This window comes from Lates calcarifer, linkage group LG15 (genome assembly GCF_001640805.2).
Source record: "Lates calcarifer isolate ASB-BC8 linkage group LG15, TLL_Latcal_v3, whole genome shotgun sequence".
Classification (NCBI taxonomy): Eukaryota; Metazoa; Chordata; class Actinopteri; family Centropomidae; genus Lates; species Lates calcarifer.
The window spans coordinates 29,399,736-29,422,840 of NC_066847.1; the positions used below are offsets into that span (position 1 = coordinate 29,399,736).

General features: G+C 40.1%; 1 protein-coding gene across 1 annotated transcript in view; it reads left to right on the forward strand.

Annotated features, from left to right (window-relative positions):
- bckdhb (branched chain keto acid dehydrogenase E1 subunit beta) overlaps positions 1-21,304 on the forward strand; it is a 51,473-nt gene extending 30,169 nt beyond the window's left edge. Inside the window, exons 9-11 of the mRNA XM_018683035.2 lie at positions 7,215-7,301; positions 18,379-18,530; positions 20,825-21,304. Of these exons, the coding sequence (XP_018538551.1) occupies positions 7,215-7,301; positions 18,379-18,519 (228 nt within the window). The 3' untranslated portion in view covers positions 18,520-18,530; positions 20,825-21,304. The remainder of the gene's footprint in view (positions 1-7,214; positions 7,302-18,378; positions 18,531-20,824) is intronic.
- Positions 21,305-23,105: the final 1,801 nt, after the last annotated feature.

Here is a 23,105-nt window from a genome sequence, read left to right on the forward strand (position 1 = left end):
AGTGAGTACAATAGTCGTCCTGTGTCTATGTGTACACACTGATGCACAGTCTGTGATACAGTGTGGATTCAGGGCAGAAAGGTAGAGTGTGTGTGTGTGTTTGAGAGAGAGAATATGTGTGTGTGTCAGAGAGTAATTGAGTTGAATTGGTTTTAATGGGTCTTTATGGGATGTTTGGAGTTATTTCTGTCTGAGGTCTCCTCTGGCGTCCTGGCTCCTCTGGAGGATGGCTTGGCCCTCCGCCCAGTGCCGCGGCTGTTCTACACTTTCTCCTCTGCTCTTTCATTCTTGTGCTCTCTTACACCCTCTCTCTTTCTCTCTGATACTCACTTTCCCTCTCTCTGTCGTGAGAGAGAGAGAGAGGGAGCGAGAGAGAGTGATTGCATGGCACCGAAAGAGTGAGTGAGTGTTTGTGTTTCCTCCCGCCCCGCTTCTCTCTGAGAGCTGTGATTTAACGGGGCCTCCAGTTCGCCGAGCACTCACCCCTCTCCGCTAATCGCAGAACACCACTTTAAAGGGCCGAGCAAGTAGTCAAGTCTCGTCCCGACTCTCATTTGTCACGGAGATCACATGGTGGCGCATGAGTTAGGACCCTGTGGTGGCCGCGCAATTACAGGGTCGGCGGAAGGGAGCGAAGCCAGCGGGTCCAGCGGCAAGGACGACTCCTTGGTGGCGGCACAGAACTAAACTTTCTCTTCCTGTCGCGTTTTGATGGACGGCCTGAGGGAAGAGGAGGCATACTATATGGGAAGACGTGGAGTCACTTACAGACTCGTGTGTATGTGTATGTGTGTATATGCATACAGTACAAGCAGAACAGATTTTTGTTGTTTTTGTCATCACCACTATTTTTAAACAATTCTAGACCAATTTAGTCCCTTAAAAATACAGATCCAACAAATAAGTATTGGCAACTTCTTCTGGAAAGACTCTTGCATGTGTTTTGAAAACTTTAAAAGCACATTATGTGATTCTGCACCAGTCAAACCGCATCCCAGTTTAGCCCCAAGTATGGACTGTTTTTATTCACTTCTCATCCTCATAGTCTGTACACTGTCCTTTTAGAATGAGTTAGTACTCTGTGATTACTATATACTGTACAAATGTACCACTGTTTTTTTGGATCTCAGTTTTCCTATTTGCATGTGCGTCCCCTTTTTGCTAAGACGACACTTTTGATGCCAAAATACCACAACAGCATCAGCAGCACGAGGTGACCTGTGAAAGTAACTCACTGTCACTTTCAGAAAATGGAAATCAATCAGTTCTGGATAAGCTGCTTATGAAAAAGCCATGTGTGGATGTGTACTTGCACACACTATACACAAGTGCAGATGTGGATGTGGTGTGCGTGCACATGCCACTGAGGGGCCCCCATCTGTCTAAATGTGTGTGAGTGAGTATATATGCCATGGGAGAGTGACAGCTCTGACCTTAGCCTCTGAGGCCGTGCCAGGTCATTGGCCGCCCGCCTCTGAGTGGTGAGGTAGTGGTGGGGAGCGCTGGAACTCAGAGCATAGGCTCCATGAAAGCAGAGTAGGATAAATGGATGGTTTGAGGGATGGATGGAGGGAGGAACAAGGAGAAAAATTGGTGATGAGGATGACATTGACCACAGCGTGGAGGAACGATGGAGTCAGGAGGGACAGGAAGGAAGAAACCTGATGTAGGAAGAGACAGATTGAAGAAGCAGTGAGGATTGAGTGGATGCAGGAGGACGAGCCCCACTCTGCTCATTAGGTTTGGGTGTGTATGGGAATGGCAGTAAACATGACATTTCCCCTGCAGCCTGCGGAATGACTCCGGCATCTAATGACAGCCCTGCAGCACAATGAGTAGTAAAGCTGCAGCCACCAGAGCTGTCGCCCAACCCAACTACCACCAGCCGCCACCAACCAGGAGCCTTGTTTTGACTCGGGGCCAGGGCTGGGGCAGGGAGCAAGATATATCAAGCTATCATCTTACAGAAGTGAGACACTGGTTTTATAAATACAGTATTGTAATTGACCTAAAATATTCCACAGTACAATACAATCTAATGTTAGTGTGGATCCTGGCCAACTGCTAGAGTGTTGCCCCAAATATTCATTTAGCATGTTAAAGTCAGGTGGTGTATGAAGCAATTACAAATTTATCTACCCAGCCTTACATCGGCAAGTTTCCTCCACTGAAACAAAACTGGTGTCATTGAGGTGATGCCACAGTGTCCAAGCTGGCACTTAAATCAAGCACAGCTCCGGGTGTGTATCCTAGTTCTATCATGTAATTATTGTCTGGGAAAATTTTAGTAGTAAGGGACAAGTTGACTAATTTATAGCCTTACTTCCTAAGAGATTGTTGGCTTTTCTCAGAACGTAGACAGTGTTAGGAAACATTTAAAATAGATATTTGACTTTGTCCAAGAATATTGTGCAACACAGAGCAGATCAAAATGAAATGGAGTGATAAATAGAATTCAAACACACAATGCAATTGTTACATTGTAACAACACAAATTGTAAATTCAGTGTCATATTCGCTGAAATTATGGCATAAAGCAAGTATCAGTTTTCCACTTCCATCTGTCATCACTCATTACCTTACATCCTTTGTTTTACAGTTAAGTTTCTCTTTGACTCTGGTTAGTCTTTAAAAAATCTCCTCCTCAAAACCAAACAGGATCTATTTCAAACTGAACCCACATTCAGGACCTGTTCAGCCTCACACTCAGAGCCAGCCTCTATCCTCAACTCACAGCTCTTGTTTTGGTAAGACAAGGCTCTTTAATTTATCGGGCATGAGCCTCTCAGTAATGAAATCATCAGGCACCTGTCCATGGTGTAACCATAACAAAGGGGATGCCCCTGTCAGCATGTCTTCCTGAGGTTGAGGATGTTTAACTGTCCTGTGCTTACTCAAGGCATCTAACTGATCATCTCTCTGCAATGTCCAGTGTACTTCCTGTGGCTCCACTGCTGTCTTAAAAGTAACAGCTTTTTGCCCCCCGTTTCAAGTCCAGATTTCACTCATATGAAAGGTGGCTGTCATGGGCAAGTAAGAGGGCTGGATGACTTTGGAGAAAAGGGTCAAACCGCATGATGAGAGTGGATGGTTCTGTCTCCTGAAAACCCATCCAGCAACCGGAAGCAACTGGGTTAAAGGCTACAGCCAAAATTACTATGTAGAAGTTATAGTGCTGTCATAGTTTCCTGTTGAAGATGTAAAAATGACTCAAATGTGTGTGTGTGCGCATGTGTGTGTGGGTGGATTTGTTTTACTATATTCATGGGGTCTAAAAATCAGGAGCCCACTATTCTTTTAGGTTGCGATAACTTTTTGGGGACCAAAATGTTGGATTGGCTAGGATAGGGTTAGACATTCAGTAGTGCTGGTTAAGGTTAAGGGGGGTAGAGAATGTATTGTGTCAGTGGTGGATTCCCACAAAGATGGGTGTACAAGGATGTGTGTGTGCTTTAGGTCCCTTAAAACAGTTTGTAAACCTCAGTTAGGTGAGTTGAATGAGTTGGATAGTGGGTGTAAGGCTGGCCTTAAGTTGGAATAAATATCACTTTTGTATAATTACTGAATATGCCACATTGAAGTGAGAGATAAAAGTGTGTACCTTATCTCTTATTCATTTTTAGACATGTTCATGCCGTGTTTCAAAGGATATATCTCTTGAATAAATATCTCAACAACTATTGCCTCAGGGCATTTTGTGCAGACTTTCCTGGTCCCCAGATGATGAATCCTACTTCCTTGAATTTAAATTTAGATTTGATTAAAGCTGTTAATAGCCATTCTAGTGGCATCACTCAAGGGATGGCAAAGTCAGTCTGTCCACCACTGAAATAAACAACTGGATGGACAACTGAAATTTTGGTCAGATGTTCATGGTCCCCAGACCATGAATCCTACTGACTTTCATGATCCCACAACTTATCCTCTACCTTTACCACGATGTTAACATTTGTGATTTTAACTGAAATATCTTGACAGCTGTTGAACAGATTACAATGAAATGTGGCATAGATATCCATGGTGCCCAGGGGAAAACCTTAATAACTTTGGTGATTTGCTTTTTCTTTAGCGCCACCATTGAGTCATTTTTTTTATTTGTCAAATACATTTGTTTATGACCAAATACCTGTAAAAATACTGACACTGCCATCAGCCTCAGCTGTACTTTGTGCTTAGTGATAACATGCATGCTAACATGCTAAATGAAGATAGTAAATATGATAAACATTGCACTTGCCAGCATAATCATCAAGTTTGCTTTTAATTCAAAGTACCTCTGTGTCTAAGTGTGGTCTCACAAAGCTGCTTGTATGGCTATAGACTTTCAAGCACTTCAGAGATACGACATTGGAACCCAAGAAGTCTCATTGGCTAGCATAAGCTGCTTGTGTTTTCTCCTACTAAACTTTCTCCTCCTCACTTTCCCGTGCCAGTAGAAACTGTTGAAAGTGATCATAAAATGGGACATGTTGAAATAAGGCTCAATAATCTGCAATTACAATTACTTGTACAAACCTTGTGCTCACTGTGATCACCACTCTGTATAGCAATAAATACACCACCTTAAATATGACTGCACAGCATAGCCTTAACTGCATTACTGAAATAGGACAGATTTTTCCGCTGTTGCTTGTTTTACAAAGTCAATGAAAGAATGTAAACTCAACTCTCTGTGGAATATAATCAAGGCATGATACAGCCTGATCATGTACGATACATGCATCTAATTTTATGGTGGCGCTGTCAGTAGGAGAAATCTGACAATGAACTAGAAAGAAAAACCCTGCAGTGTAGGCGGGTCATGGAATTCCCTCGTGTCAAGTATAAATTGGTTTTAGTCTTGTAAATTTTGATTTACGAGCAGCACAAGAGGCAGTACAATGCATGTATTCCAAGAGACAGAATATCAGAATATGCAGGGATCAAACCAAATATCTCTGGATATATACCCTAGTAAATTTATAGGGCAATATGTTATTTTCATAGCATTACAATGTGACAATGTCATTGTTGTAATGGAAGAGAGTGTATTTTTTCCTATTCCTCTGAGAATAGAATGCAGTGACTTCAGCTCATCATATGAACAGGATTAGCTACTGTACCAGTGCACCCTGTGCCTTTGCTGCCCCAGACATTACCACATTTTGCCATTTTTTGAACATATTGTCATATTATGTGCTGGCATGCAGTGCTGCTTCTGGAATAGCCTACTCAATTAGCTTATGCCAGCTAGTGGACACTTTGCCAGTGACTGGATTTGGGAGAAGACTATTAAGTGGGTCACGCATTTTCCCCAGGCCACAGAGTCTGAAATTCTATCCTACAATATTGTAAAAACACTGTCAGGCTCCTTTCGTGTCAAAAGCATCTGAAGAATGCACTCCTGATGCAGCAAGTACTATGATGGGTCTCCCAACAGGGAGATCAGGGCAATGCTGGTGTCACTGTGTAAATTGGAAGTTATGTTAGCACAGTCTTTAAGAGTGTGTGTGTGTCTGTGTCTGTAGAGTATCTGTATACTGTGTGTGTAAAATGAAGCATGGGTTCAGCATCAGGGTGGGGTAGAAGATTGGGCAGCAGCACTGTTTATTCACAGGACCTGTGTGAGTCATCGTGCAAAGGCGAACCTAACAGCAACATGTCATATCAAGACATCGCCCCGCTCTCAACCCGTCGCTTGATTCCTCCTCACTGTGCAGATTGCCAACTGTTGTTATTGTCTTCCAGTGTTGTTATTAACTTCCACATTCCTGAAGACAGTGTCATATAATCAGTGAGTTTTGCACACTAAACTCATTCACCTCAACTAGTTAAAGACTGCTAAATATGTTAGCTAAACTGGCACAAGTAGTGAATTTTTCTCTCTACTGCACACTAATGGTAAAATTTAAAAACTTTAAGAGTCAAATTCCACCCTCTAAATATCTCCATACACAATACAGTGCCTTCCAGTGTGCCCCACCAAGTATTAGTGTCACAGTGCTGACTCATTTAGCCCCCAATACCAGTGAATGACAAGTGGTAGAGTTTGCCACAGTTATTTAATGCTTCACAGCCAAACCCAGGACCTCAGCAATGTAAACATTCGCCTGTTTAGCATCAGCATGAATCCCCAGAATGCCCCTGTGTTTGATACTATGTGGTCCTGTTGGAGGGAAAAAATGTCAGGCCTAATTTACAGTGCCATATGGACATGTGATGCTTATTTAGTTACATTGGCTGCTTGGTTTGGTTAGTGGCTTTAAGGGTGAAGTGAAGAGTGAATGAAGAGTGTATTGTGTAGTCTCGTTATTTCAGTGGAAAGTCATCACATATTCTTAACCATGGACCAGATTTCACTCAATCATATAAGTTTCTACACATTTATTTTAACTCCTATTGAAAGCTTTAAATTCTCAAAATAATGGAGATAACATGCACGTCGCTACTGGTAATGTTTCAAAGTTGAGTTTGAGAGGTGTTTGCACAATTTATTGCTGGAAATAAATAGAAATAAAACAACTGGATAGAGGAGAGAAAAGGTTTGCTGAGGTAGCAGAGAACAGACATAGCTTTGGTCTGGACCAGTGGCAAGTGGATGAGATTATAGTATAGTATTGGTTTTATGCTGTGGTAGATAACGGGTGGAGCGGAGGCATCCTTCTGCAGTAATGTCAGGTTACAGAAAACCCAAATGCAAATGCCTGGGAGGCTGAGACCTCTAATGTCCATGATTGTCCCGTTGGCCCTGTGTGCCAGCCTAAATCAGCCCTTCAGCTCATACTGTTGTGTCATATCCATTTTATACACACACTCTCTCTCACACACACACACAGACACACAGAGCAACACACAGAGCGACACAGCCAGACACACATTCAGCCAGAGGGTAGTAAGCAGATATAGCATACCACAGCAGGGCAGTATGTGAACCAGTCTTGGTAACACCCGTCTCCTTGTGCCACATACAGACTCCCCAGTGGCACCTCCAGTAGTTACACTCTCATCTCTTCATTGTGTCCCTAAGACAAAGATACATCCACAATGTACACAGACTCACAAAGCTTTGTATCTAAGCATGCATGTAAGACCAAAAAGTGATAACTTTGCATTGACAGATATCAAAAATGAGGTGCTCGCCCCCGGTTATTTTTTCAGGCTTCTGAGGTTTGACAATATACAACAGTCAAACTCTGAACCCCCTGTAAACATCTGTGTGTGTTTTTATTTTTCAGTCTGTGGTGAAAACTGGACGTTTGCTCATCAGTCACGAGGCTCCAGTAACCGGAGGCTTTGCTGCTGAAATCAGCTCCACTGTACAGGTGAGTGTGTGCTGTGTGTGAGGACATATTGTGTTTGATGAGATTTTATTGGGCTCTGTAGCACCCTAGGGGTAGGAGCTGGTCCTCAAAGGTACTGGTCTTAATAGGCTGCAGTAGTTTTGTCAATAAAAACCCCACTCCGTAATAAAGCAAAATAGCCTTTCACTGAATGCCCCAGGGCAGCAGGGGCTTTATTCTACCATCGAACTGTTGTCAGCTACAGTCATGTTTGTCAAGTTATGACATTGGGACTTAGATGTTGGAGGTAGAAGGTAGCAACAATACAATCATTTAATTTTCTATATATTTTCTCAGTTAGAGACATACTTTTTGTTACAAAATTCACTTTGATTACCATTGTCCCCTTTGCACAGTGGAAATAATTCAACAGTTTTAAACCAGTAAAACATTTTTTGTGTGCATCCTAAAGATCAAATATTTATAAAATGAGGTGACAAAAAAATACTGACAACACTTAATATGCTACAGGTTGATCTAATTTGTGGTAAAAATCATACTGCTCCTCCTAAGTTATAACTCCATCAAATCTAAACACAGAGATGTCACAAATACTGTCAAGTTTGACATGGTTTACTGAGAATGAAGGGTCCCACATAAAAGAAAAAAAGCTGCTTATTACTTCAGATTTTGTCTCATAATCATCACAATGTAAGAGTTTGAAATTGCATCAAGTCTTTTACCACTGACATACAACTTGATGGGATTTCTGAGAAGCCCAACTTCTTCTGAAAAGTAAAAACAACAGAGAGTGTGAAATAAAGCAAAAAAACATGGGTTCCAGGGGTTAATGAATAACAGAGGAGTAATTAGATTTTTCTGAGGAGCAGCTCCATTCTGAGCACTTATCTGTAAAACCACCTACAGGGTGTTTTCTAAGTTCATGCAGCTCATCAGAGACCGTTCATACAGTGGGTCTAACTACCCGTATAAGGTTTATGAAATATTGCTTGTGGCTGGCAATAGAAAAGGCCTGGACACTGTAACCAAGACATGCCAGAGACAGCGGATGACAAATTCTTAGCTAAGTGTGATGCATGACTAAATGAAAAGTCCTCCCCTTCCCATCATCCTAATTACATCTATCTTTGCGTGGTGAGATAATTATCTTTAGTATGTGGGGTGTTTTCTCCCTGTGAGGCTTTCAGCAGTGAGCTCCCCTCTCCTCTCAATGGACAGTTTGCGTCTCTTCAATGACAACTCTCCCCTTTATACCCACCTCCTCAAAAGTCATAGGACTAACTGCATACATGACTCTGTACGTTACCTGGAGTGGCTTCCCTGTTAATGTGCATGAAGACAAAGCTGAAGCAGTAAAATCAATCGATCCTCTCCTCATTCACTGTCGGTCAGTTGTTGCTCTCTCTCCCACTGTCAGTGAGAGCTTAAATGGCCGGTGAGTCATCCCCCTCATTTCCATGTTTCCATGTTTTCACATTGTGTACGGGTGATGTAAGTTGTTGGTGTGTTCACTGATTGCATTGATCTGCAGTTTTCACATGGCCTCAAGCGATTTGGATGCTCTTGTTGGAAAGAAACCTTGCTGAAATGGTTGCTGGTTGTATTTTAAAAAGATACAGCCTGACCTGCAGGGCTCTGTCACACTGTTAATCCCTATGTTATATTATAATTAATCATTCTTCAAAGAGAAAGTTATCTGCTTGCTTTGAACACACAAAAAGTATTTCTCACTTAAAGTATATGATGGCCTCCAGTAGCCTATAACAGTCAGTAAGCCATTCCTCTGAGGTAAGTGCCATTAACACTTTACAAGTTGCAGCCAGTTACCAGCACATGAGACTGTAGCATCTCCTGCTTTAGTGGGTTGTAAGTGATGACTCAAGTGCGAGTTGTGTACTTAGCCATATTTTGGCGAAAATAAAAATGTTTGTATACAGTATATGTTGGTATACAGTATCACAAGCATATAGATGAACAGCAGAGAAGTAGATTATTCATGGTTGGTTTGGTTTTAGAGGATTTTGTGGCTGTTATGATTGTTTTTCCTTCACCATGAATCTGGGTCACCATTGGAATCCTTTCTAGCCGCTGTGAATCCAAGTTGACTACAGCCACCGTAGCCTGCAAAAAAAGAAAGCTAAGTCAAGCTTTCAAGAACATCTGTCACGTCTGCAGTGGATGAGTGGTTGATACTCAAGAAGACAGATTAGAGGAGCATTGTTTTAATTCATTCCAGATATCAGAGTGAGTTACAACTTCAGTAAATTAAATATAATAACTAAAATGTGAAGGTAACTCTAAATGAACCCTTTTTAAAATTTTTGATAATTACATTTATTGAATCATCTCTTTTATGCACATAGAACCACAATATGATTGGTAAGTATTTCAAACGTTTTGTCCACAGTTGTTCTAATGAGGTAATAGTATGTCTTTTTAATAACCAATTGAGTACTACCAATATTCAATATTAATGTAACCACTGAAAACTGCAGCCTCATAACTTACCACAGAGATGAATCAACCAGAGCTGCAAGTAACAATTATTTTCATTATCAATTAAACTGCTGATGAATTTTTCGACTTATCAATTCATCATTTGGTCTATAAAATGTCAGAAAATGGCGACTCACCATTTGTGAGTCACTATTTCCTAAGACCCAAGTCGACGTTTTCAGATTTTTGTTCTCTCTGACCAGCGGTCTTAAACCCAAAGATATTAAAATTGTTGCCAGTGAATTTTCTGTTGATTTCTGTCAACTAATTGATTAACCACCTAATTTTTTCAGGCCTAGAATACAAACCTTGACATACTATCAACCAAAACCGAACATGAAAAGCATTAAAAATGCATGAAATGTTGCTTGGCTGTTGTATTGTATTAGATTGCTTAAGGATTTCTATTTTTTTGGTCTTTCCTTGTAATTTATATATTAGATATTCTTAATCCTCTTTATGTCTTCCTGCCAACATATATATGTTTAAAACTATAGGAATAAAACCATTTACTGCCTGTAGGCTGCTTTTAAAATTTATGCTAATGTCTGTTGTTATACATGCCACTGGCTATTGCGGGGAACTTTCAGGTGGTAAAATTTCTGGTTTTATCCTGATTTTAAAACATTGCTTCCCCTGTGTATGCTTACATATGACTTGCAGACAGCAGCCAACTGTAGTAAATGCCAAAAAACAGTACACAGAGTAATGCATGCATCACTCTTCTCACAAAAAAAGCAGAAAGAAAGCAAGCAGCTAGAGGAAAGAAGTCATAAATCAGTGAACACTACATCACAAGGCCAGGTAGTAATAGGCCAAATCACATTTTATTTAAAAAGCCACTAACTGATGGAGTAAAAGACCCCATATATCTGTTTGTGTCACCTATAGGGAGGTAAAAAGTCTTGAAAGCAGCAGATTAAACTCACTGTGTAAAGGCTGCTGGCAGTCCAATACGATAGCCTGTGCTTTCCTTATGGCTCTAACCTGATACAGATGGCAGAGAGATGTTTAGATTTGCACCAGTGACTTCCAGCACACCTTCTAAATTTTTTCCAGCAAGTTTTTGTTTTTCACACTGAGGTTACCAAACCAACAAACGTCAGAATCGACTCAGTAAAAGCAGTATAAAACTCTATGAACAGAGTCTTGTCAGCATTAAAACGTCTGAGCTCCCTCAAGAAAAACATCTTTGGTTGGCCTTTTTATGAATAATATCAGTGTTGGCATCAATGGACTGCAGTCACAGGCTCTCCTTTGGTAGAGAAAGGAGAAGTTGGTCTTCTGCTAAAGTCAGTGAACATCCCTTTGGTCTAGGACACATTCAGTTGTAAAAAAAAAAAAAACACTGTTCACACCAACTGACAAATTTTTCTACCACCAGGCCATGACTCTGTTTCTCATTATGCAGATGGCTGACTATTACAGAGTCATCCACAAACTTGTGTTTGTAATAAGTCTAACAATCATTTGTGTACAAGACAAGAAGAGAAAGAGACTTCTCTCTCTGGCCCTCTTTTTTCATTTGTTACAAAAACAGTTTGTGGCACTTTCCGTGTGTACAACCAAATGTAGTACTATGAATGTAGTCCTGGCCATTATCCCATAATGACACAACGCACAACAGCCTCCTCATGTTTTGATGCCGCTTGAGGTGAAATCACGAGTGCTTGGTTTGGTGTTACTCATGTTGTGTGAACTCAAGTGTGGCAGAAATGTTGTCAGCAATGAGTGAGATTGCTTTGAAGCATTAAAAAAAATCAGTTTTAATGTTTTAATCTACTTAGCCTTGATTATGGGAAGATAAGGCACTAAAAATGCAGCTTTTAGCAGAAAGGTTGAGTCACAAGTCCTCAGCAGCCACAATAACATCCTGGCTCTCTTGATACTGGAGTGAGACTAATACAGATCAACAGCACTGTTGATGTTTAAGGTCCTCACTTGTACCACACCTCATTGTTTACTAGTATGGCCTTGTAGGCAATCAAGGGACAAAAAAGTAAAACAGTTGTCAGTAAAGCTTGTATAGTCTAGCCACTTCTGTCTGGGAGTGTTGTACAAGCTTCACTCTATTATTCCTGGAGAGAGTTGCTTCAGATACTACCTATCCACCTCAGGCCCTTCCACAAAGAACCATTTATGGATTTGATTTTCTCTTTTGTATTAAGAACAGAGGGGAGTTTGGTAGAACTTGGCAAGTGTCCTTTATCAGGCTTTGGCTGCTGCCTTCATGATTTAATAATGTGTCATTGGCTGGCCCTTCCCTGAGTGTTTGGCTGATGACTGAATAGGACAGAGTAGGGCAGAATGAGATGTGGCTAAAGACAGTGCTTTCATGGACCTCAGGGATGCACAGAGAGAAGTGGTGAATCACACTCCTTCACTTAACTGTACAAACCACTACAGACTTAACTATAGTTCATTCCTGAAAGTCCAAGCTTTGACTGATCAGTTTGGTTTAAAAAAAAAACATTATTTTTCCACTGGTTGTGAAAGAAATAGTGAAACGCTGTACAACTATGGCCTCTGTGTTTTATAAGAACTATTGGCTTCTCAGAACAAATAGAAAGAAGTGCAGATTACATACCAGATGTGTAACAGAGTATTAAAGATGCTAGTTTTGTTGCTAAAGTGGCTTTGACTGCAGTCAGTTCTCATAAAGCACTGTCACTCAGGCATTCCTGGATTAGCTGCCTCTAGTTCCACTAGTAGTGCTTTCCATTATTTGCATCTAATTTGGACAGAAGCCCAAAATCCAGCCCAGCATTTCCTGCTGAGTTGTGGTACTATTCTGGGACATGGTTCAAAGACCACTGACTCCACTCAGGCCTAGTTGGTCTTAGCTGAAGGTGAAGGCTTGCACATTTTCTGCCATAAATGCCCTCTGAATCAGAATCAGACCACTGGTTGCCCATCAGGCTTTACTGAATGAGAAGCAGAATAGTTCCAAGGCCTGGGGCATCATGGTGCACTGTAAAAGTATGGACCAACCCCCCCCAAGTCTTCCTCCATCAGAGGTTACACTAAATTGCCTTCAAAGGACAGTGTCTGTACAGGAGGGCTCCTTTAAAAGGCTTGTGAATTGGATACAGGTACCACCATGTTGGGTAAGGTTATGGTCATATTATGTTGGGCTGCTGCTGCTCATTCCTATCAGTTGCTTTGTAGCCTAAAGCTGGATTCACTCATTAGCCATTTCTTCCCTTCATATAACTGCAGGGCATTGTGCAGACTTATTTCTGCACCTCTGAACCAAAATCAATAATACAACTAGAACTACTTTTCGTTGCTGGTGGTGGAGTCTGCCATTCAAATAGCCCTCACAAGCACAAGGGATCCACAGGAAACAATTCATGCATGAAATCCAGTGTTACTGTTGGAATTGTATTTCACTGGTACTAGCCCCTAGATAGTATTTTATTGTATTTTAGTAAGATGCCTTAATATTTTTATGGCATAGGAACTACCTGTAGTCAAAGTAAAAGCATTTGTTGTTATATGTACAGTTAAAAACAAGTTTCCTCTTATTGTGAAACACTTAGAGAGAAAGAAAAAGAGAAGAAATGGATGAAATATCAGAAGAGATAAAAAGAAAATAAATAAAATAACTAAGAATACCATGTACAATATGCAAAGTAACATTTGGATTTAAATATCTGTGCAAGAGTCCTTCTACTACGAGAGCTCTAATGGAAAATTGAGTATAGTGCACATTTACACAGCACTAATTCCATTAGTACAACAACAGTCGTGATATACTCCACCACTTTGCTGCTCTGAGTTTCTCCTTTTAACAGAAATAATGTTTGCACAGTCTAATTAATTCCATTTGATTTGCCCTGTTCCTGATTGATGGTAAGCTGCCGTCATTAAAAGTCACCACTTGCTGATGTTTTTCACATTAAAAGCCTAGCTAAAGAACCACATTATCATTTAGCATTTTGGTGTAGGTTGTATGAATTTAAGAAGTAGCTGACCACTTGTTGAGGATGTACAGTACAGGCTATTAGGAATGCATTTTCATCATCTCTAAGAGGTTTAGAAACTTGTTGAAACCAATTTCAGTCTGTTCTGAGTGAAATCAAGCTGTTTTGGAGGTTTTGGTGGCTGATCTAGCCTGTGATATTGGCACTTTACTACCTCCGGCTGCAACTACCAATCTGCGGGTGTTTCTGACAAACTGATTTCTGTGTGACAGGAGACACAGTATCATCACTACAATTCTAAGTCCCGGCTATTCTATATTTTTAAATTCTGCGCCACTGCAGGATGCAGGGCTTTTTGGTACTGCCATTTTGACATATTTTTGTTCTGACATTCAAGTATATTACATATAATGATGCACTTCCCAAAAGATAAACACTGATTTGAATGAAATCTGAGTTGTGTGGCCATCCTCCATCCAGCTGTGGTGGCAGGCAGGCAGGCAGTCAGACTACTGTACTTTCCTCCCACTTCCAGTAAATGTATTTAGAGGAGATTACAGATGTGATCCAGACAAAAGAGCAAACTCCCTGGTACTGTCTGACTGCTTGTATGTAGTTGGGCAGAGAAGAAATTTTGAGGTTGTAATCGCAGTGGACATGGATAATCACAGTATCACCTCCATCAATACACAGGGATGAAAAGAAAGCAAGATACCTTGTGGTATTATTTTGGGTCGCTGTAGGGAAAGTTCTTTTCCTCTTCAGTGCCTGCAGAAGTGTCCCATTTCATAAATACCATTGTCAAAAGCTTATTCACTGCACATCATGTCAAGTCAAATTTTCAAGTCAAAACAGTGAAACATTAGTAGCACTAACACTAATAAATATTTAATTATTGTCGCATCATCAGTTGAGCTGGAACATCATCCTTTCAAATCAACACAGGAAAAAAAGTGAGTTTTTCAGTCAAGCGTGCACAGAAGCAGATTTATTGAAATGCTGTGATTTTGTAAATTAAGATTTGGTGAAACAAAAGCCTCTTATGACTGTCTGTCAAATCGAGGACATAAACATCCAGATTTGCTCTGGGCGCAGTCTGTTCATGTACACTCCTGTTTAACTTTGACATTCCCAGGTTTGTGTGTTTCCATTGAATGAGACTGAACACTGTACAAGAAAACACCAGCTACCTCTGTGAGCTAGGTGCCAGTTCTGTCTGAACAGAGACACAAAACATGCCTGTAGTCTCCATTATACTGTAGCACTGCTGTACAGTGAAAGCCTCACATTTTCAAAAAACAAGATTTAAGAATCCAGAAAAACTGACCCTTTCCCTACTTACAGTTTCATAGACAGCTATGTTTGAATGTGCTTCAGAGGCCCCAAGGCCATGGACATTTGTCTGCACATGAAAGCAATATACTTAAGCAAACTTAAAGGAGAAAAAAAAATACCAAGATCAGGCTTTCACGTCATCAGTAGTACAGTGGCTGTTGTCAGGATCTGCCACAGCCTGTTGGAGAGAATCAGTCTGAGGTTGCTCTGAGGTCTACAAGGAAGGAGAAAACAGAATGGTGAAAAGGAAAGGAGGATTTGTTGAACTAGTTGTCTCCATTCAGTGTACCTTCATTAAAGCTAATCACAGTTAATTAAGCGGGTGGAGCAGACTGCCAGTCCTATGGCGCAGGAGTCCAGCTGCCAGGCAGATAACAATGCCAACAGCACTGAGCCCTGTGCAGCAAATCAGGTGGGGCTCCCCCTGGTTTTGGGTTTCATTCTTACTGGCACCAAAATGAGACCCCATGACTGCTGGGCTAGCCCTCATTCACTAGCTTTACTGGCTTAGTAACTAAGAGCTAGTCCCTTCTAGGGCTGTCACTTTTTCAGAAAGTCAAGTTTAAACAAATTCAAACTAACACTTATTTTGTTGGAATTCATTCTCACACAACCCCCATATGACAGTGCACTCACAGGCTGTATCAGCTTTGCCCCCACAATTGACACTTTTAAATCCCAAGTCTGAGTGAAGCGACATTTAAAGCATCTTAAGCCTCTGTGATGAGACATGTTTCTGAATGAAAGTGAATATGTTGGCGGCGTATTGTCTTGAGAGGGATTTGATCAAATTATTCAGGGATTTGTTTGGATCACTCTGTGGGTATGACTTACAAACATAGGACTGTTGGCCTCCACTCACATCTCCCTCAGTGGTGTTTTGTTAGATTAGGATGTTGGAGAAAACGTATAAATCAGACCACCACCTCACTAATTGATATCTAAATGGCTATGACTGACTGTGATACTCATATGTATATATAATATGCTCTTTTCTTCTAATGTTTTGGGTCTTTGGGTCAGCAAAAGTTGGGGCACCTGTAGGAATTGTTGGCATTGACTTTCATGGCTTTATTTAATGCCATCTGCCATTGCTGCATGAAAGCTGTAAGTTAACCAATTTCCTAATCCCTGGAAAAGTCCTGTTTTCTATTAAATTAACATGATTTTTCAGTTTTTGCTGGCCTAAACTTTTTCCCCCCCTTGGGGAACTGGAAAAAATGGGTGTTCTAAATGTCTGACCAGGATTTTATTTCAAATATAAAAAAGAAATAGCTGTTTTAACAAATATTTTACATTCTATACAAGAGACAACAGATCAGTATTCACAGGGGACACACTGGAGTAGAAATCAGAAAGTGTTTTTTTCCCCTTTCCTTCATTGCTTGGATTTTAAAAACATCTTTTTCTGGTACATTGGTTGATATCATAAATGACCTGCTGTTGGGGCAAAAAAGATCATTTGATTTCATGCCATCACCTCTGCAGTCGTCTGACCCTGCTACATGTCCTTTTAACCATTACTGTCATGCTGCTCTCCTAAAATCTCAGTCTATAGATCTGTAGTTTTTATATTTTTCTCATTTATCTGCTACATTAACCGCTTCATACATCCAGTCTTGCTAATTCTTGATTTGTTTTCCCACTTTGTAATCATTTGATCATGTCGGCTCCACAGGCACACAGAGCAGCAAGCTTCTGCTGCAGTCTCTCTCTCTCTTTCTCTTGTTGTGTTGTATTTTTACAGGCTGTAAAAAGCACCAGAATACAAAAGGCCTCCTCATCAAGTTTGGCATTCTCCTGGACTCTGCCAGATGTTTTGTAAGAAATGAAAAACATAGTGTGAAACAAGTCCTACACCGCCAAACGCCATACTGCTCCATGGCAGCCAATTGGTGGGTTCATAATGTGGAATTACATGGATGGCTGGGTTTGTGATGCTGTCAGTGTCACAAGAAACAGGATAAAGTGTGTTCTGTGTCGCACATGCACAAACAGGCAGTGCACACAGAGGGTGCTGTGCAACTTTTGGTTGCTCGAGTTGTTTGTAGGTCACTATAATCCGAAAGAGGGTACTTCAGGTTTGTTTCTGCAAATCTGTGTGCATGCGTCCAAGTGTGTTCATTTAACTCATCAGGGGGTTTGTCCCATTTGGAGTGTTTTGGCCAACTTCATTCTGCTTTGTCTCCATGGGAAGAGGTCAAAAGCTAATATAGAGACACGAGTCATGGCTTGTTTTGCACTCAGGCCAAATTGCCTGAGCACTGGCCCTGGCCTTCTTTGAGGAGCCTGAATGAACCGTTTTGTAGCACATAAGTCAGGTATGGGAATAAAAATAAAAAGAGTTTGTCAAGTTGTTTGACCTCTTCTAAAACAACTATTCTATACCTTCAAGCCAATTCCTGTCAATATCATATATCCACTTCCTCTTTGGAAACTGGGCGTATGCACAAGCTTTGAGAATGGTGTCTATAGTTCTGTGAGTGACAGGACTGGCTCTGGGTTGCCAAGAAGAAGGCTGATATTAGTTTCGGACAAATCTTTCAGACCAAACTGCCAAGCCAAGGAAGTGTCTATGCTTGATAGTTTGAATCTGGTGAAAATTGTGAAACTCCCTCAAGCAGAATGTGAAGGCCTGTAATCTCAGATGCACTAATAATAATAATAATTAAAACAGTTGAGTTCTGTCTCTTCTCCATATCACTGGACAATTCCAATTCCATCATTCCTCTCTTCACATCCAAAACAATACTTGGTTGGTCTTATCCAATCACATTACTATTTTATCAGAGGACTGCTACGCTACAGAATAGTGTTAAAGGTCATTCATCACCTTGGAAACATTACCTTAACAGAACATCTTACTAACTTTTTCCAACCATATTTCCAAGTCGTCCTCAATAGAAAGCGTTTGCTCAGTATTGAGCTTTTTAAAAGAAGTTTGAACCTTGATGAAAGATGTCTTTGTCTACAGACCTTGTCCTTATTGGCTTTGCACACAAGGCAGTGCTTTGCTTGGTTGTTGCAACTGTGCAATGAAAATAGGGCCCCATCTTTTTTATCATAGTGCCCAGTATATTAAAATGTATCTGGATTGTGCTGGCCCTGGTGACCTAGCCTTAAAGGATCAATCCATGTCTCAATTGAACATACTAGTGACATGCTTCAACCTATATTGAGCACCTGCTGTCTGTCAGCCAGATAGGTTAAACAGAGTATCAGACATGTGGGGATCAGAATAGTTGCAGTCTGAACATGTTAGCTTGGCTTCCCTGCCCTGACAACATTACAGCAGTCACAACAGTATTTGTCCTCATCTGTGTTATTTCTTCTTCTTGCAGGAGGAGTGCTTCCTTAACCTGGAGGCTCCCATCAGTAGGGTCTGTGGTTACGACACACCCTTCCCCCACATCTTTGAACCCTTCTACATCCCAGACAAATGGAAGTGTTTTGATGCAATCAAGAAGATGATCAACTACTGAACCCCTGTCAGGTACAAAGATCTGACAGCTTGCTTTGAAGAAAATTTATGAAGGAACATCGTATAATTTTCATTCACTCTGTATATATTAAAACCTGTCACCAGCTACCCTATAATCCGCATGATTTATTCAAGTAATGTATTTATGAAGACATAAAATTGCGACTTAACTCCTCTCATCAGTAACAAAGAACCATTATTGTAAAGAAAACTTAATTCAGTTTCTACACTTCCAAGGCCCTTTTCAGACATAGTATTATATACATCTCAGATGGAACTGCATTAACTAAATGGGATTGCATGTTATTTTCCAGCTTACATTGTTTTTCATCAGTCCAATACTAAATACTAAATTGACTTTAGTGCCAATTTGTATACAGGATAAAACTTCACAGAAAGCTGTGGGAGCATTAAAACATGCATTCTACAAATTAGAGGTGCTGTTGCTACTTTGGGTGACTATTGACACTGACATTCCATTTAGCCATAATATAATAATGATTTAAGTTTTTGGGAGTCATGCAATATGTTGCCAGTAGCCAACAGCAAGAGCTTATGAATTCCATTAAAGGATTTATTCAAGATGGAAAAGTCAAATACAGTCAAGACAAAAAATAAAAAATAAAATAAAAATGAGCCAAAAAATTAAGGCAATGCTCCAGCAATTAAATACTGAAGTTAGTGGGCCTGACAGAGATAAATGAAAAAAGAAAGAATCAGTGCAGTAGAGGGTGAGACGGTGTGGGTCCAGTTCCAAAAACACTGGAGCCTTATTGCCCATAATACAACTCGGTTGAGTGTTTCATTAGATCCTACTAGACTGGTAAATACTCACATCCTTAAAAACTCCACACACACTTCACAAATTTGTAGTCTTGACCCAAAACCTCCATTATTTTCATTATCAATTAAGATGTTGATTATTTTCTCAGTTTAGTTGAGTGGTTTACAAAATGTCTAAAAATAGGAAGAAAAATGGCTTTAATTTTTGATGAAAACCCAGGGTGACTTATTCAAATTAGTGCTCGAATAGTCCAACAGTCCAAAATCCAAAGATTTTCAGTCTACCATTACATAACAGTCTTCATGACTAAGGAGCTGGTATGAGGGAATTTTTGGCATTCTTGTTTTAAAAGTGATTTGAACTGTCATTTAACGATTATGAAAATTGTTGCTGATTAAGTTTATCAATCAGCTAATGGATTTATTGTTTGACCTCTAAATATTACGTGTTATAGTAATCATTCATTTGCAGCCCCATCACTTTTCACTTGCCATTCATACAATGGAATCATTTGTTGTTGCATCCAGCAATGTAGTGACTCCAAAAAACTTAATGGTGATGGCATTAAGTAGCAGCCACATCTGTCCAGCTCCTTCAGCCAAAGTGAGCAGGCCTTGTCAATCAGTACTTAAACTCTACAGTCCTGAACGGAAACCAATTTGGCACATTAAAATGTCAGTATTGCAAAAGTATTCAAAAAGTTATTACCGCATGACAGTGGTTTTTGCGCAATAGCAACATCCAGAACTGAAACTGTGTAGAATTATATATTGGTGTATAGAGTTTTCATTAGACATTTGGGAAAACTGAAGTCACATTCCTCATAAGCCCAAGCACATTTTCTGTGTCTTGTTGTGTACAATAGCAGTTGACCACCCCTGAATGCGCTGGAAAATTCTGATAGAAAGTGTTACAGAGACCAAATGCAAAAGTTTTATAATATCACTCAACCCTACAAGCTTTCATTATGCTCAGGGATGCATCATGTGGACATGTTTCCTAGACACTTAAGCTCCTTGGTGTGAAGCTCAAGTATTTTGAGGATTCCAAAGCATCTGTTTTGGCTGCATTCACACCTGTATTTAAGTTGCCGACTTGTAATCAGACCACCCAAGACTGATTTTAGTGCCAAGTGTTAACAGAGCCTTCATGTCATGGATATGCCCCATTGAGTTGAATATCCTTGTGCGGCTATCATATTGTTGGTTGGACTAATGTCTTTCATTAGTTGCAGTATTGCTGAATAATTCTTTGAGATTCCTTGGACAGTTAGGTTGCCAGACTGTTTCATAATCCCCTTTTAATTGTCAGTGTCATCTTGAGTTATAGACATTAAAATGTTGGCCTCCATGAATAAGGAGGAAGGAGACATTGATAAAATACTTAATTGAATCCAACTCGTCACCTCTCATCCTCACTGCTCACCATCTCCATCCAGCTCTTACTTTTCCTCCTCATCTGCCATCCACTGTGGATTGCCAAGTTATTCGCTTTAACTTACTGAACCGCTCTCCTTTTCCAGAGCCAACTCCTGGTAGCCCTGAACTCCCCCCCCAACTCCTTTTCCTCATCATTCATCCAATCGGTGGAGAGCAGCCAGGAAAAGACATTTCACTGACCAGCCAATCAGGAAGCACTATCCAGATGGGCTCCGTGTCCCTCTGTGTCATCCAGCCAAAATGACTGTTACAGTACCTGTGGATTAGGGAACTGCATTCTGTTGCAAGGGAAAATGACTCGATCCAGTCTATATGATGAAATTCTACGTTGGCTTCAACATAACGCACATAATTTAATTTCCTCTGAAATAAAAGTTGGCTGCTGTGGGGAAAACTGTATTTGGTTGCATTTGTGACTGTCTGCCTTTCTGTGCTGTTACTTTTGATTGAACGTGTCCGACTGTGCTCTAAACTTTATTTAGTTTGACTTCAATGTACTAATATAATGGATCTGTGGTTTTTAAAGAAAATAAAATCATCAGAATTGGTTAAAACATTTAAAACAGTGATTTGCATTGCTTCAAATTTGTTTGGATTTTACTGTTTCATTTTGGCAGCAAAATGCAAACAAGTTATATGTTCTACACTTCTGGTCAGATGACAAAGGGAAAAATATAGTCTGAATTTGATCAACCTACTGATGAAAAATATTAATTTTACAATGCCAGGACATGTTTTATCACTTGCTGAACAGGTTTATTGCATTATATAGTAATCTTCCAGCCAGCTGCTCCCTCCATGCTGTCCATAGGGAAAAACAGAACTATCATTTTTCAGTTATAGTAGTACTTTGATTTAAATATGTAAAATTGTTAAACGGTGGAAAAGTCATAGAATTTTACATCATGACCACTGTTTGAACTATTGTCCTGCCGTAAAGTTTTGAGATCTTTCCCTTTTTATCTATGCTTCCATAAGAATTGTCTTTCCTTGTTAAACTCATTGTTTATCTCTTACCATTTTAAGTGAGAGTCATGGAATTAATCAGGGCCATTGTTGGAACCCTCTGCCCTTCTGCTACATGCTTTTCTGAGAAATCTTGAATCATAGGTAAACTATTACTTAAACAACTATGAAAACTGCCCATCAGAAATTGGAGGTCTGCCCATGCCTCCATTAGGAGACGCTGGCTAAAAATAAATGTTGTCCGCAAATGCTCTGCCAGTCATGCAGCCAGTGTGCGCAGGGAACACAAATGCGTTTGGAAAATCAAGAGTAGAAGTGTGAGGCCTGTTAACCTCTAGAAGTAGCACTGTTTATAACATTGTCAGAACCAGTTGGAGTGATTATACACTTACGGTTACAGGCTAAAAGTGTAAAGTCTGACCTCAGGCATTAGAAAACACAGAATCATCAAATTTAAAAGAACCTCTCTGCAAACTATGAATGTGTTCAGCAAATACCTTGGCAAGCTTAGATTAGACAACTCCTTGTGTACAAATGGTGAAGTGGACCAGGGTCTGGGGAGCTTGAAAAGCATAAATTAAAACTCATTTGTAAATTGCCCAATACATTTTGAGAAATATAATGAGACATGTAGGCAGCAGAATTTTAGGACCAGGAGTCACCACAGTCATTAGAGGTTATCATCTGGGGACCATGATTACTCATAAAAGCAAGCCATTAAAAAAATTGCACGCTCAGTTGACAATTTAACCTGAAGATGTTGTTAAGAGAAAAGCCTAAAACAAAGAGCAAACAGAGGCTGTTAAGAGATGAGTTAGTCAGTTGATTCAGTCTTAGCATTAAGAGTATTGCTTAAAGCAGTATTAATTTATTTTCCACCTTTTAAAGAAGCATTGTTGTATTATCACCTTATATTTTTGTTATGGCGGCAAAGCCTGATTATACATCCAGCAAACGCGTAGCAACATAAGAGTGTTTTTTGCCATCTGGTGAATGTGAGACAAATTTTCACTCTTTTCAGTTCTCTGTGGGCTTGTCATTATGAGAGACCCATTCACATTAAACATGGTAATTTGATCCATTGTTGATATAAAAATATTAATTAGTGCAGCTTTAATGCAGGTTTAATGGGGCTGAACTGGCATCAAATGACATTTTCAAATTAGTTTTATTTTGAAGTTGCAGCTGTGAATCAGAAGATCTGCTGTCATTGTACCCTGGTAGTGTTTAGTCATTCACTGTCTGTGGAGCACAGTCTGTCCTTAAGTGAGGACTCCAAATTGACAAATGGAACTAAGCTGGTATAATGTTGAAACAGCTTTAATGATATTTCCAGGTGGATTTCCCTATAAACTGCTTAAAAGTAACTCTTGATTTCCTCATAGTATTTTATAAATT